Source organism: Capra hircus, chromosome 3, assembly GCF_001704415.2.
Source record: "Capra hircus breed San Clemente chromosome 3, ASM170441v1, whole genome shotgun sequence".
NCBI classification, from domain to species: Eukaryota; Metazoa; Chordata; class Mammalia; order Artiodactyla; family Bovidae; genus Capra; species Capra hircus.
The window spans coordinates 88,746,522-88,763,621 of NC_030810.1; the positions used below are offsets into that span (position 1 = coordinate 88,746,522).

At 39.6% G+C, this 17,100-nt stretch overlaps 1 protein-coding gene across 1 annotated transcript; it reads left to right on the forward strand.

The window, feature by feature from the left end:
* Nucleotides 6-15,604, forward strand: ATP5F1 (ATP synthase, H+ transporting, mitochondrial Fo complex subunit B1). The gene is made up of 7 exons (XM_005677897.3): nucleotides 6-142; nucleotides 417-453; nucleotides 5,239-5,384; nucleotides 8,297-8,460; nucleotides 8,813-8,938; nucleotides 12,577-12,756; nucleotides 15,182-15,604. Exons 1-7 carry the CDS (start codon nucleotides 103-105, stop codon nucleotides 15,257-15,259), a joined length of 771 nt encoding a protein of 256 aa, XP_005677954.1. The 5' UTR covers nucleotides 6-102; the 3' UTR covers nucleotides 15,260-15,604.

The window sequence follows — 17,100 nt, forward strand, 5'->3', positions numbered from 1 at the left end:
TTCTCGCGAGACTTGTGAGCGTCCATCTTGCTTCTGTCCCTGACAGTTTCTTCTGTCGGGGTCACTGGGGCGGGAAGGTTGCTGTGCGAACGGTACCTGACAATGCTGTCCCGGGTGGTACTTTCTGCCGCCGCCGCAGCAGGTGAGAGGTACACACCCTGGTCCTGGATAGCAGAGTGATTGTAAAACAAGGCGTCTGTGGTTGTTTGGAGCGGGTGGGAGGAAAGGGCGTGAAGAAAAGCTCAGTGAGACTTGGGTCTGAGTGGAGTGAGTAGCGCCGCTCAGAAGGTGAGTGTGGGGTCTTGGGGGTAGGAATGGAGGACACATGGCCTTAGTGATTGAGCTCTAAGGGGCCGAGGAAGGGGCAAACCAGATTTCACCGTGACCTTGCTAACCTACGCTTTGTATTTTTGTAGCCCCGTCTCTGAAGAACGCAGCCTTCCTCGGTCCAGGGTAAGTGTAAGGGATGTAATATTTCCTTTGGTCCTTGCTTTATCACCTCGTTTCACTTCTGGGTTAATCTGCTTTTAGTTTTAAGCCAATAATTACCTTTATTTTGGTTATATTGGAACGCCTAATTCACGTGTGATTCTGTAACTGCCTGGAACACTATTGTACCATCTAATAGTAGAGGTTAAGAGGAAAAGCAATGCGTGCTAACTAAACTGTTTAGAAACTGGTTTTGGTGTCTCCTAAGCCCCGCCCCTCTCCCTTGTGACCTTCAGCTAGACAGAGCTGCCGCAACCTGTATCGGGGTTGCTGCTGCTGCTGCTAAGTCGCTTCAGTCATGTCCGACTCTATGCGACCCCGTGGACTGCAGCCTACCAGGCTCCTCCGTCCATGGGATTTTCCAGGCAAGAGTACTGGAGTGGGGTGCCATTAGATTGCATACCCAAGGGCAAGTTTTGTTAAATTGAAAAATGAAGCGTGTAGTTTTTAATCTGTCTCCCAGATTCCAAATTTTACTGTCAGATCAGAGAAATTATTCAGTGTTTCAGCAAATATTTATCTTGCACCTCCATAACCAAAACTAAAGAAACTGTATGGTTAAGTATCTACCTTCACACAGCAGAGGAGGTAGCTATAGAGCAGTTTGCAATGAGGACTCCGAAGCTGAGAGTAAACTTGGCTCCTCTGCTTAACAAGCTGTGGGACCTTAATTTCTCCATATGCAAAATAGAGATAATAGTTTGTTATGGATTATGAGAATTAAGGGACGTTCCTGGGAACTCTAAAAACAGTGCTTGGTACATAACATGTGCTTATTATGTGCTTAATGTTAGAACTTGTTATTAATATTATGTCATAAAACATGTCAGTTTTCATTGTAATTTTTTTTACTTCCGGACTTCATCCTAAATCTTGCAAAATTTGATAACAGTCCTGTGTCTTGAAAAGGTGGTTTTGGTTTATCTGTAGTTAAATGAAGTAAGACTAATTGGTTGCTTCCAACATTTCAAAGAAGAAAGACTCCATACAGACAAACAGCTCTTTGTAGCATAGGTAATAAATACATATATAAGATGTGAGGAACATCCTTGATTTCTCGTTCACATTTCATATCTAATGCATTCATAAGGCACTTCTTTCTTCTTATATCCAGACTCTGACCATTCTTTCACTACCACTACTACTGGAGTATGAACCACCATCACGTTTCACCCAGGCTATTTCAGTTGTCTCCTGTCTAGTCTCCTTGAATCTATATTATTCTCCCATTACAGGCCATTCTCACAGGAGTCACAAGGATTATGTCCTTTCCCCACCCTTTCCTTGCAAAACCCTCCAGAGCTGCCTGTTCCACTTGAAATAAAATCCAAACTTACAATAACCCAGAAGGTTCAACATGAGTTGACCCCATCCTACCTCTTGATTTATCTTCGTACCTTCTGTTTTTAGCTCATTCTCAGCCATACTGATGTTCTTACCATTCTTCCAAAAACTGCCAAGCTTATTGTTTCCTCGAGATCTTCGTACTTGCTGTTCTCTGTTTTCCTGGTCATTAGCTCAGATGTCACCTAATCGCCCCCAAAAAAGCCTCTCTCCCCCCCGACACATTGCTCCTTAGCCCTTTCCCTCCCTAATTTACATGGAAGTTACAGCTGTCTGAAATTGTGTGTGCGCATATACATTCTCAACACTCCAAATCCCCACTAGAATGTCTAAGGCTGAGACTTTGCTTATTGTTATATTGTTGGTGCCTAACATAAGTAGAGTCTGTAAATGTTTTGTTGAATGAATAAATGTTGGCCCACAATTAGAGAAGCCTTTGTAAAGGATATACTTGAGATATTCTAAAGGCTGGTTGGTCTTGGCAGTCCTTAAGTGAAAGGCATACCAAGTAGAAGTAGCATGAGGCCGTCTTTTTTATTTTGAAAACTGTGCACATTAAGTCTCTTCAGTTGTGTCTGACTCTGCAACCCCGTGGACTATAGCGCACCAGGCTCTGTCCGTGAGATTCTCCAGGCAACAGTACTGGAGTTGGTTGCTCTTCCCTCCTTCAGGGGACCTCCCTGACCCAGGGATCACACCCAGGTCTCCTGTACTGCAAGCAGATTCGTTACCATCTGAGCCACCAGGGAAAGCTGTCAGTTCAGTTCAGTTGTTCAGTTGTGTCCAACTCTGTGCCATGGACTGCAGCACGCCAGGCCTCCCTGTCCATCACCAACTCCCAGAGTTTACTCAAACTCATGTCTCCAGTCGATGGTGCCATCCAACCATTTTATTCTCTGTCATTCCCTTCTCTTCCTGCCCTCAATCCCAGCATCAGGGTCTTTAAATGAGTCAGTTCTTCGCATCAGGTGGCCAAAGTGTTAGAGTTTCAGCTTCAACATCAGTCCTTCCAGTGAATATTCAGGACTGATTTCCTTTCGGATAGACTGGTTGGATCTCCTTGCAGTCCAAGGGACTCAAGAGTCTTCTCCAACACCACAGTTCAAAAGCATAAATTCTTTGGCGCTCAGCTTTCTTTATAGCCCAACTCTCACATCCATACATGACCACTGGAAAAACTATAGCCTTGACTAGATGGACCTTTGTTGGCAAATTAATGTCTCTGCTTTTAATATGCTGTCTAGGTTGGTCATAACTTTCCTTCTAAGGAATAAGCGTCTTTTAATTTCATGCCCGCAGTCACCATCTGCAGTGATTTTGGAGTCCAGAAAAATAAAGTCAGCCAGTGTTTCCACTGTTTCCCCATCTGTTTCCCATGAAGTGATGGGACCAGATGCCATGATCTTCGTTTTCTGAATGTTGAGCTTTAAGCCAACTTTTTCACTCTCCTCTTTCACTTTCATCAAGACATTCGTTAGTCCTTCTTCACTTTCTGCCATCAGGGTGGTATCATCTGCATATATAAGGTTATTGCTGTTTCTCCCAGCAATCTTGATTCCAGCTTGTGCTTCCTCCAGGCCAGCGTTTCTCATGATGTACTCTGCATATAAGTCAAATATACAGCCTTGACGTACTCCTTTTCCTATTTGGAACCAGTTTGTTGTTCCATGTCCAGTTCTAACTGTTGCTTCCTAACCTGCATACAGATTTCTGAGGAGGCAGGTCAGGTGATCTAGTATTCCCATCTCCTTCAAAATTTTCCACAGTTTTTGGTGATACACTCAGTCAAAGGCTTTACCATAGTCAATAAAGCAGAAATAGATGTTTTTCTGGAACTCTCTTGCTTTTTCGATGTTCCAGCAGATGTTGGCAATTTGATCTTTGTTACTCTGCCTTTTCTAAAACCAGGTTGAACATCTGGGAAAGCTGTAAGTACTTGCATATGGCTGGAGAGTAGGAGAATGAAGGAAGAGGAGGCTATAAAACTTGACAGGTGCTGAATCACGTATACTATATTAAGTACTTTGTTTACTGTGGCCAGAAGGAGAGCCTGGTGGAGAGTTTTAAAGTCACATTTGTATTTTAAAAACTTTAAAAGCAGCAGGGGGGGACTGGGTTGAAGGGGTATTTGAGGAGAAGCCAAGAGACCAGGTTTTGATTGTTAACTTTCTTAGACAAGAGTAGCTGAGGGCTTGAGTAGCTAAGGCAGCCAGTTAGGGAGAGGCTTTGTGTCCAACTAATGTGAAGTCCAGTGGGCCTTAGGAAGCATCACTAGGAACAAAGCTAGTGGAGGTGATGGAATTCCAGTTGAGCTATTTCAAATCCTGAAAGATGACGCTGTAAAAGTGCTGCACTCAATATGCCAGCAAATTTGGAAAACTCAGCAGTGGCCACAGGACTGGAAAAGGTCAGTTTTCATTCCAGTCCCAAAGAAAGGCAATGCCAAAGAATGCTGAAAACTACCGCACAATTGCACTCATCTCACATGCTAGTTAAGTAATACTCAAAATTCTCCAAGCCAGGCTTCAGCAATACGTGAACCGTGAACTTCCAGATGTTCAAGCTGGTTTTAGAAAAGGCAGAGGAACCAGAGATCAAATTGCCAACATCTGGTGGCAGATGTTGCATATTAAAACCAGATTGCTGCTTGTAATGGACAATCAGGTTTGTGAAGGAACTGAGATGTTTATTTAACCCAGATACATGGGTGTTATCTTACATAATAAATGAATAAAATTAGAACTAATCAATAGAAGTTTTAAGGATGTATGTAGCAGTTCAGAGGATGAACATAGAGATATCCAACACTGCAAAAGTATGTTTCACTTAGTGGTTGTTTAGCACCCCGTCACAGAGTATATTCAGAATGGTCAAAGTTCTTGCCATCAGGGAGCTCACAACATGGTAGCTATGTAATAACTAACCATTTACATAAAACTTTAACATATGCTGAGAACTGTTCAATATACTTCACATTTTTAACTCAGTTAATCCTCACAACAACCTTCTAAGGTCACATTCTTTATTTTACTTTACTTAGAGAAATCACGGATTACAAAAGCATAAATTAGAATTTGAACCCAGATAGTCTGGCTGCAGAGTCTGTGTTCTTACATATTTTAGTGCTGGTAATAGATGTGTAAGGTGCTAGACAGATGATCTATGAGATTTAACAGAGGAATTCTAGTATTGGGTAGAAGATTACATAAAGCTTTAAGTAAGTTGTTTCTCCTTGTCACAGCTAATTATTGGACCCTGGCCTTCCTGTTCTTGGTTTGTTCTCTCTCCATTAGGACAGTGGGAAACTACCTTAATCCTCATCGCTATCCATTCTTTCTACAGTTGTTCATATGTTGTGTTCTCTTTAAAGAATAGGATTTAAATTTTTATAATTCTTACCCATAGGGTATTGCAGGCAACGAGGATCTTTCACACAGGGCAGCCAAGTCTTGCCCCTGTACCACCTCTTCCTGAACATGGAGGGAAAGTTCGTTTTGGGCTGATCCCTGAGGAATTCTTCCAGTTCCTTTATCCTAAAACTGGTGTAACAGGTGAGCATTTGCCCAGTGTTTGATAGGTTGTTTGGATGCTCTTGTTTATGTTAATCTAGAATTTTAGTGGCTTCTTACACCAAAAAATCAAGTCAGCTGTTTTCAAAAGTAAAGTGCGGAAGTGATTCAGTGTAACAATTGATTTGATTGCTTTAACTTGTCTTTCGACAATTTTGTCCAAATTACTTTGGAGTAATTTTGTTGGGGATTTTAACTTGATTTTATAGCATTGTCTCTATTTGTTGATACACCAAATTTATTGAATGCCTGCCCTATCCTAGGCACTGTTCTAGGCATACAGTGGTGAACTAAAGTGCCTGCCATCATGGAACATACTTTCTTTTGTAGGATAGACAATAAAGAAATGAGAGTAATTAGGGAATTTTTTGGCAATCCAGTGGTTAGAACTCGTGCTTTCACAGCAGGGGCCCAGGTTCGATCCCTGATTAGAGAACAAAGATCCCTCAAGCCATGTGGAATGCCCGCCCCCTGCCCCCCCCCCCCCCGCCCAAAAAAAAGAGTAACCATAAAATACACTTTCAGGTACTGATGGAAAGAACTATGGATAAAAATAAAGCCAGGTAAGGCAATAGAGACTATGTATTGTATGTGTAATTGTGTGTGTGATTATGAAAAAAGAACTGTGCCGGACTTACCAGTTTTTTTCCTTTTAAAAAGGCCTAACCTGTCCTGAAATCTTTGATTTTTGTAATGCAATATGCTTTCACTTTATTTAATGTGTATAACAGTTCTATGAAGACATTTTTATTACCCAGAAGAACTAGAAGACACTTGCTGAGGTTTATTCTCTTTAGTGACTGAGTAGTACTTAAACATGGGTCCTCTAGTTAAGTTTAGTGTACTTTTTATTACACACGCTGCTTCTCTTGCTGTATCCAAATATAGCTATAACCATGAAACACTGGATATCAAAGATATTTTTTTTAATCTCTCCAAGGAATGACCTAAAATAGCTTTTCCATAATTAAAATTGTGAGAAACATCAGATCTCTATAGGTGATAAAAATGTTGCATGTGATAGGCCTTTTTTTAAATAAATTCACATTTAAAATGTATACACTAAAGGCAGATTTTTTTTTTAAATGAACTGTTTAAACTTTGTATGGGAAACTGGGTAAAACACGTTTGAGATTGTAACCCTTTTATTCTCATAGTATGTCCTAACATCCTTTGGTACTTGTATTGCGTAGAAACACTGCAAACTGCTTCCCCTAAAGACCTGTCTTAAGTCCTACATAGCATCTTGTGAGTCACAGAGGAAAATCCTAAAGAAAGGTGCATGATGGTTTGTATCCTTTCAGAATTCATGACCTGGTTAAAGAAAAAGATGGCCATATTAGAAGCATTATAATAAGGTGCTACAAGAAGTGAAAGTCCTGTTACTTAGTTCTTTTACTTACATGCTGCTTTATAGTTGTGTCTGTTTTGTTTTCTTTGCTTATTTCCAGTGTCAGATTCACATTGAGTAAATAGGCAAGAGTGGATAAATTTTATTCTGACCAGTGTCCCCCCCACTTGATTAATAGTATATTTTGCTACACAAATTATTCTCAAAGTAACTTGACATTTTTATAAACTACTTCCTGTTTGTTAAGCAGTTGTACTAGACCCTATATGCATTGTTTTTTAGTTACATCAATTCTGTCAGGAAGATTCTATTCCCATTTTACAGTTCAGGAAACTGAGCTCAGAGATCATCTGCATTGTCCAGCATTAAGTCTGGATTGTCGTCCTTTCAGTTGTCCCTTACTGGTTCTCATCGAGGCTTTGATCTTTGAATATGATTGTTTAAAATCATTATTAACTTTGCTTAACTGGGTACATGTATTAATGTGGCCGATTCCCTTCTCTGTTCACTTGAAACTATTACGCTGTTGTTAACTGACTATCAGTTCAGTTCAGTCACTCAGTCGTGTCCGACTCTTTGCGACCCCATGAATCACAGCACGCCAGGCCTCCCTGTCCATCACCAACTCCCGGAGTTCACTCAAACTCACGTCCATCGAGTCAGTGATGCCGAGTCAGTGATGCCATCCAGCCATCTCATCCTCTGTCATTCCCTTCTCCTCCTGCCCCCAATTCCTCCCAGCATCAGAATCTTTTCCAGTGAGTCAAACTTCTCATGAGGTGGCCAAAGTACTGGAGCTTCAGCTTTAGCATCAGGCCTTCCAGAGAACACCCAGGACTGACCTCCTTTAGAATGGACTGGTTGGATCTCCTTGCAGTCCAAGGGACTCTCAAGAGTCTTCTCCAGCACCACAGTTCAAAAGCGTCAATTCTTCGGCGCTCAGCTTTCTTCACAGTCCAACTCTCACATCCATACATGACTACTGGAAAAACTAAAGCCTTGACTAGATGGACCTTTGTTGGCAAAGTAATGTCTCTGCTTTTGAATATGCTGCCTAGGTTGGTGATAACTTTTCTTCCAAGGAGTAAGCATCTTTTAATTTCATGGCTGCAATGGCTGCAATCACCATCTGCAGTGATTTTGGAGCCCCAAAAAATAAAGTCTGACACTGTTTCTACTGTTTCCCCATCTATTTCCCATGAAGTGATGGGACCAGATGCCGTGATCTTAGTTGTCTGAATGTTGAGCTTTAAGCCAACTTTTTCGCTCTCCTCTTTGACTTTCATCAAGAGGCTTTTGAGTTCCTCTTCACTTTCTGCCATAAGTATGGTGTCATCTGCATGTCTGAGGTTACTGATATTTCTCCCGGCAATCTTAATTCCAGCTTGTGCCTCTTCCTATACCCCAATACAAAATAAAAAGTTTTAAAAAAGAATAGGAAAAAAAACCTTTACCTTCAACTAATTAAATGCAGAAGTATCTCTCAGTCTTACCCTTTTAGACATAGCATATCTATCATAAAATAACTTTTTTTTCCTTTTAGGACCCTATGTGCTTGGAACTGGTCTTATCTTATATTTACTCTCCAAAGAAATATACGTGATAACTCCAGAGACCTTCTCTGCCATATCAACAATAGGGTTCCTTGTCTATGTAGTTAAAAAATATGGTGCCTCTGTTGGGGAATTTGCTGATAAACTCAATGAGGTAAGAATCATAAATCTTACTTCCCATTTTAGACAGTACTAGAAACATCAAAGCCATCAAGTGATAGGAACAAAGGATAAAAAAATGAATCTGATTATAATGATTTCAATTATAAATATTAGTTAATTACTAATTTGAGATAAATTTTTAAAAACTACCAGACTTTCTCTAGCTTTTCTGTGGTTTTATTCATTCAGCAGGATTCTGCATAGCTACTGTGAGCAACTCTTGTTAAGGATTGGTGCAGTTCTCTGTATGTAAGGGTATTTTCACAAGTGAAGAAGTATAAAATGAATCTTTTTATTACCCTTGATACTTTCACTAATCTTTGTTGTAAATATCATAATTGCAGCAAAAAATTGCCCAACTGGAAGAGGTGAAACAGGCATCCATCAAACAAATCCAGGATGCTATTGATATGGAGAAGTCACAGCAGGCACTGGTTCAAAAGCGCCATTACCTTTTTGATGTTCAAAGGGTAGGTTTCAGAACTTTCTCAGACGAGTGAAATTACTCATTTGTGTATATTTAAAACAAAAATTTACAATCATATGAAGGTTGTATAGTTTGAGCATATTTTACTTGGGAAAAAGACTATTTGGGTGGGGATTGGCTGTTACAGCTATTTAGACATCTAAGACCCCTCACGTGGATAAATAATTAGAATTATTACTCTAAAACTAGAGAGAATAAAAAGTATAAAAGAACACATTTTTAAATCCACACAGAAAGCCGATTTAAAAATGATATTCACTGTAAAATACAGTAGGTGAAATACATGCTATGCATTTCAAGCATGCATGTTATAAGAAAGTCTTATGACATAACAGGATCTCTAAAGATACTTAGCGTATTATGTTTGAAATCACAGAAACCTCTTCATGCATAGGTTACAGCTGGAGAATTGTTCCTGCATCATAACTAATATGTCACACAAAGCCTGGCTTTTGAAGATGTAGCTTTTTGTAAGAATCAAATGATAGTGGTTAAAATTTTTATTTATTTATGAAATACTTCTGTTCAGTCGCTCAGTCATGTCCAGCTGTTTGCGACCCTGTGAATCACAGCACGCCAGGCCTCCCTGTCCATCACCAACTCGTGGAGTTCACTCAGACTCACATCCATCGAGTCAGTGATGCCATCCAGCCATCTCATCCTCTGTCGTCCCCTTCTCCTCCTGCCCCCAATCCCTCCCAGCATCAGAGTCTTTTCCAATGAGTCTAAGTATGAAATACGTAATAGATATATTTTAAGTGTGGACACTGGTCAAGGCAGGGTGCTAGGATAACAGCAGAGAACAAAACCAAGTCTGCTTTCTTGGTGCCTACTTTCTAGCCAAGGGTTGAGAAAAGGAAAGGAAAAAAAAATTAAGCAGATATGAATGTCAATTTGTGTGAAGTACCTGTAGAATGATGAATTTATGTTAAAGGAAAAGAAATTTTAGGAGGGAGTTAACTGTTTTGTTCGGCAGTTTAGAAAGGCTTCTGATGTGATATTTGAACCTGATGTCTGAGGAAATAGTATTGCAGACAGAGGGAAGCACAATCACAAGGGCCCTAACCCTGGAAGCTTGCTTGGCGTAGACAAGGGAAAGTGAAAAGGCCAGCGCAGCTGCAGTAGACTGGGTGAGGAGGAAGGTAAGAGGAAGCAAGGCAGTGAGTGGCTGAGGGCTGGATCATATGAAGCCTCATAGGCTTCTATGAGAACTTTGACTTGTACTCAGAATGAGAGAAAGTCATTGAATCTTTGAGGCAGAGGAGTGATATGAACTCACTGGTGTTTTGAAGAGTCACTCTGATGGCCTTGTTGTAAATAGCCTTCAGTCTTGCATGTGTTGGTTTGAAATGCCTGTGAGTTAGCCAAATAAGAGTTATTAGATACAAGAGTCTGGAATCACTGGGGAGAGTTTGGAAATCATGAGCTTACAAGTGGCGCTTAACAGCTGTAAGACTGGAACAAGAAGGAAAATAACTGGTGGAAACAAGGATTAATTTGTAGTTGCCCTACTTAATGGTCAAGTAATAATGGGCCTAAAACTTTGGCATCGGATTTAGTAATATGAAGGTTGGAGACCTTGGTGAGGGCTGTTTTAGTGAAGTAGTTGGAGTAAATTAAAGGAAAAAAATAGAAGAGAATTGGAGTCTGGGTATAAATCACTGTCAGAATTGTGAAGGAGTTAGAAATTGTTGGGCAAAGAAATTAGTAGCTCAGAGGAGAGGATTTAGTAATCAAGAGATTTTTTTAGAAGATAGAAAGTATAATTACATGTTAGGATCTGATAGAAATTAGTAGAGAGAAAATTTGATGCAAGAAAGGGGTATGCATAGGGAGGAATTTGCTAGAGCAGTGTCCTTCGGTAGGCCTAGGGGGCTTGGCGTACGCAGGTGGAAGGGTTGGCTTCAAGAGCATCAACAGTTCCATAGTTAAAGGAAGGCCAAGTTTGTGAGTATGGGTTCAGGTAGATTAGCTGATACAGTGGTACAAGTTTGTGAAGTTGTTTCCTTTTTCTCAGTGAAGTAGGAAGCTAGGTCATTTGCTGAACAGGAAGGCGGTCAAGGTAGTATTTGAGATTTGAGGAGAAAGAAGATAGGGCCTACTTGAGCTTAGTATCTCAAACCGTTATACTCAACAGGGAGATGTATAAGGATTCTCATTACAAACTAGAAAATGACAATGTCCCTGTCACTTTGTTGATTATTATTCTGGAGGCAGTAGCTGATATTAGAGAAGAAAAAGAAATAAGAGGTATAAAAACTAGAAATGAAACCTTAAGAGAAGAAAAAGACAATTTGAAAAACAATACAATACGTTTGAAATGACAAGATGTTTCCAATAAGACAACAAAATCCAGAAACTTGGGTAGTGATGGGTGTTAACTAAACTCATTCTGGTGATCATTTCACAATATATACAAATACCGAATCATTGTGTTTGTATACCTGAAATTAATACAATATTGTATGTCAGTTATACCTCAATTTTCAAAAATCCAGAAAACTATAGGAAAAATTTTTAAGTTAATCTCATTTTTAAAAATTTAAATTTTGCATGTAGAAATTACCATAAACCAAAGTTAGAGATAAAAGGACACTTGCATTCCATGTGACACAAAAGGGTAGTTACCTTAGGATAGACCAACATTCCAGGAGAAAACTAGGCGTAGAACATGAACAATTTATAACGGTATAAGTAAATGTAAATGACTTCTAAGTATATAAATTTTCTCCTTATATAATGACAATTAAAATTGATAATTTTTTTCTGCTTACCAGAATAGCAGAAAGTAAAGGTTTTATAAACACTTGATCAGGCTCTTTGTGTTGCTGATGAAAGAATGGAGCAGTACAACTTTTCTGTAGAATTTGACAGTGTTAATCACAATTTAGAATGGATCTTTAAAAGCATGGCTTTTGTAGCCTGACCCCTCATATTCAGGCCTTGGCTTCAAAATTCAATGACCCTGTAACCTTAGACAGATTCCTTGGTTTCTGCCTCAGTTTTCCTCACTGTAAAATGAATGTAGTAACTATCCTGTGGTGTGATTTTAAGATTTAATTGAATTGACACAGTGTTTAGAAGATAGTAGATACTCAACAGATGTTAGCTATTATTTGACCCAGCAGATATTCGGACATAACTGCAAAGATGTAAACTGCAATATATAGTTGAAAGAATTAGAAGCAACCTGATCTGTTAATAGAGCTTGGTTAAATAAATTATGTGTTGTGAGACACAAAAATAGTAGAATCCATTATAAGTTTTAAAACTGAGATGGGTCTATATGTCATAACCAGTAAAAGTGATGTTTATGTGTGTACATATACGTATGTTTGTTTATTAAGTATTTCTGGGAGAAAATACAAGAAATATAGGAAGATGATAGCCTATGAGGGGGCTGGAGAGGGCTTAATTTTTTACCGTATATACTTTTAAATATATTTTTACTATATGCTGTTAGTTTTTTTTTAACCAGATGCATGTATTACCTGTTCATATTAAACAAATGAACTTTTCATAAAATACAGTTAAGTGGTAGCTGTTCTAAGAGGCAGACTCCTCAGAATAGAAGTAATCCTTTGTGCAAACAATTTTCATCACTTCTTAATTTTCCTTCAGAATAACATTGCTATGGCCTTGGAGGTTACTTACCGGGAACGGCTGCATAGAGTATACAGGGAGGTAAAGAATCGCCTGGACTATCACATCTCTGTGCAAAATATGATGCGTCAGAAGGAACAAGAGCACATGATAAACTGGGTGGAGAAGCATGTGGTGCAGAGCATCTCTGCACAGCAGGTACATGATGTTTCAAAGCTTATGGGGTTGTATTGATAACTCTGATAGTATAGGGATAGCTGGCAGGGAGTCTTTAGCCTAGCAATAATGGGATAGCCCTGGTTCCTTTTCCTGGTTAGTGGTAACCTAGAAAGTGCTGCACAACTGCCATGGTAGGTTTCCTCCTTCCTCAGAGTCTGGTTACCAAAAGAACTCCCGCTCATAGTGGAAAGGTCATTGAGAACACTCGTTATAGCCCACTTATGTTCAGGTTCCATCATCTGGGACACATTAACCAACATCAGTTCAGTTCAGTCACTCAGTCGTGTCCGACTCTTTGCGACCCCATGAATCATAGCACGCCAGGCCTCCCTGAACTCCCGGAGTTCACTCAAAGTCATGTCCATCGAGTCGATGATGCCATCCAGCCATCTCATCCTCTGTCGTCCCCTTCTCCTCCTGCCCCCAATCCCTCCCAGCATCAGGCTCTTTTCCAATGAGTCAGCTGTTCGCATGAGGTGGCCAGAGTATTGGAGTTTCAGCTTCAGCATCAGTCCTTCCAATGAACACCCAGGACTGATCTCCTTCAGAATGGACTGGTTGGATCTCCTTGCAGTCCAAGGGACTCCCAGGAGTCTTCTCCAACACCACAGTTCAACAGCATCAATTCTTTGGCGCTCAGCTTTCTTCACAGTCCAACTCTCACATCCATACATGACTACTGGAAAAACCATAGCCTTGACTAGACAGACCTTTGTTGGCAAGATAATATCTCGACTTTTGAATATGCTATCTAGGTTGGTCATAACTTTCCTTCCAAGGAGTAAAGCATCTTTTAATTTCATGGCTGCAGTCACCATCTGCAGTGGTGTTGGAGCCCCAGAAAATAAAGTCTTGACACTGTTTCCGCTGTTTCCCCATCTATTTCCCATGGAGTGATGGGACCGGATGCCATGATCTTAGTTTTCTGAATGTTGAGGTTTAAGCCAACTTTTTCACTCTCCTCTTTGACTTTCATCAAGAGGCTTTTCAGTTCCTCTTCACTTTCTGCCATAAGGGTGGTGTCATCTACATATCTGACCAACATTCTTCTCTGTAAAACAGAAACTGAACAAGTCTATTTCTGAGCCTCTTCCATTTTCTAATTCTGTGATGTCTATTCCATTTCTTCTCAGCTGCTAAATTCATTGATCTTGAACAGAAATGTGTTCTATTTTCATCTATTTATTTATTTTTACTTACTTGTCTATCACTTGATTTCTTCTTTTCCAAATAAAGAGTATACTTAGGCATTTCTGGTTACTTTCAGCATAACCATGCAGGGCTGGAGAAAAATAGGGTCTATCGATATCTAATGAATTGGTTTTTTAAATTATACTCTTTTATATAAAAGTGATATACTTATTTAAGAAATTTGGAAAGTACAAAAGAGACAAAAACTATTCTTTCTTAACAATGTTTATTACTAATGTTTGTTTGGTTGGCCCTTTTCAAGCAAGTATTAGCTGTTAAAATATAACCAGTGGCACATGATTACAGGATTATCTAGCTTCAACCTCTAGACAGGTTTCACTCATAAAAGCTATGAGCCAGGGGACTTTAACTATTCTCTGGTTTTGCTTTATTAAATAATTGATTATCCCCTTTGTAAAGCTGAAATCAAGATTGCTGGGAGAAATATCAATAACTTCAGATATGCAGATGACACCACCCTTATGGCAGAAAACGAAGAGGAAGTAGAGTCTCTTGATGAAAGTGAAAGAAGAGAGTGAAAAAGTTGGCTTAAAACTCTCAACATTCATAAAATGAAGATCATGGCATCCAGTCCCATCACTTCATGGCAAATAGGGAAGCAGTGGAAACAGTGACAGACTTTATTTTCTTGGGCTCCAAAATCACCTCAGATGGTGACGGTAGCCATGAAATTAAAAGACGCTTACTCCTTGGAAGAAAAGCTATGACCAACTTAGACAGTATATTAAAAGACAGAGACATTACTTTGCCAACAAAGGTCCATATAGTCAAAGCTATTGTTTTTCCAGTAGTCATGTATGGATGTGAGAGTTGGACTGTAAAGAAAGGTGAGGGCCAAAAATTAATGCTTTTGAATTGTAATGTTGGAGAATCTAACTCTCGAGAGTCCCTTGGACTGCAAAGACCAAACCAGTCAATCCTAAAGGAAATCAGACCTGATTATTCCCTTATAAGGACTGAAGCTGAAGTTCCAGTATTTTGGCCACCTGATGCAAAGAGCTGACTCATTAGAAAAGACCCTGATGCTGGGGAAGATTGAAGGCAGAAGGTGAACGGGAGGACAGAGGATGATTTCTAAGCCAGTGATCCATCTTGAGAGTCTATAGTAGCCTTAGTGTTTTATAGGAGGTATCTTTTAGAATGGCAGTGTTATTAGACAAGGTCTAACCAGCTCTCTCTTTCCTTATCACAGGAGAAGGAAACAATCGCCAAGTGCATCGCAGATCTAAAGCTGCTCGCCAAGAAGGCGCAAGCTCAGCCAGTTATGTAAACACATCTGTCCCTGTTAAGACAGCTAGAAACAGTTGACCGACTAAATGGAAACCAGTCAATGTGATGAAATCTTTCTGTATTGATATCTACTGAAGTTACATTTTACCTTTCCTATAAATGAAAAGTTTTGAGTCTGATACAGTGAGAGAATTGAAACAATCTATTGGCCAGTAAGATCTTTCTCTAATTCATCTTGCTGTACATTTTGAGTTGTCCTGTGATCACTTTTAAATAAGCAGTTTCTTTGAATAAAATTTGGTACCTGGCTAAAAATTACCAAAGTTATACTTTAAATTTGTAATTAATTCAGCCGTCTTAACAATAAAGTGACAGTTGAAACAAAGGTTTTCAGGATGCATAATTTTCTAAAATATCATTTCAACATTTATTGGTAAAAATTAAAGATGTCACTGAACTGAATCTTATTTATATAATTATTAATGGTAAGCTATTTCTTGCTGCTAGGTTATGGGGAATCTAAAGGTTTTAAGTATTCTTAAAATGGCTAAAGGAAATCATATATCATTGACTTTATTTTTGCTTTAGTAGTAATTCTGCAGAAAATACTATGGACTCCATGTGTCATAAAATTACTCTCAAGAATCCAACAGATAGAAAATTCTGTCTTTCCATAGGTTTGTCTGCAGTTAGTTCTCATACTTTTATAAGGATTTACTTGTGAACAAATGGATAAAACAATCATTTAGGTCAGTATTGATGGCTAATATATTCATCTTCTATAGAAATCAGATTGACAACATTATTAAGATGTTGCTTAAAGGAGAGTTTACTAGGGTCAGTAGGTGTTCCAAATTATTCATTAAACGAAAAATTGCTAAGCACTATCCTACAGTGGTCACACAGAGATAAAAAGTTCCTGCCACAAGGTATTAATCTACTGGAAAGGGAGAATATATGATACAGTACAGATTTTAGTACAAGGTGTTTTGAGAGTCCCATTTTAGGTAGTCTAAATAGCCTCATCGTTTCACTTGTGTATAACTATCAGAAGCACAGCTTAGTAGCTGTTTATATGTGTTTATATGTAAGAGATTTGACTATGCTCTTGTGGGAGCTGGTTAAGCAGTCTCTGTAAGCTCTTAATCTTTGTTTCTAACGAAGGAGCTTGACATGCATGGAGCAGGCATTTAAGAAGGGAAGATAGATGTGAAGTGGGAGAGGGTAGGAACAAGTGTAAACTACAAGCACAGACTGAAACCCTTGTCCGTTTTTATTACCTCTGATCTTCATGGTATGATGGTCCTGCAAAACCCGAGGCCCTTCCTAATATTCCTGGTTCAAAGGTTAGAGAAGCTTAAGGATGACCCAAGGAGAGAAGTTGGGAAATTACAGCCCTGCTAATACTGCTGGATCAACAGATCAGCAGCAACATGGATAAGCCACACAGTAGTTCCTGCTTGGCACCTGCAAAGGCAGCCAGGCATGAGGCTGTCAGCCCTCAAGCTAGTCACTTCAGACAAAAGAGCTTCACCTGGGACTCATAAGGCCACTGGATCTGAGCAGAGACTGACAGTGTGCCCCATAGTTTCCAGAACCAGGCAGTGACCTCCTGTATTCACACAGCACTGCAACATGCTGTGGGTAAGCAACACTGTGTTCTGCCACCTGGACATCACGGCAGCGGCCAGCTATAGAGCACATGCTGCTCCTTTTGGACAAGAATGTGCTAGAGGAGTTTGTCTACCTATGTGCAAGGACGGGTGTCACTACCCAAAGTGAAGCCAGTCAGGAGTGAGATGGAAGTGATAAGCTGAGCAGGGATTTTAGAGGCGAAACTCCAAAGTACAGTACCAAATCTCTACCTTCAGAATATCAGTT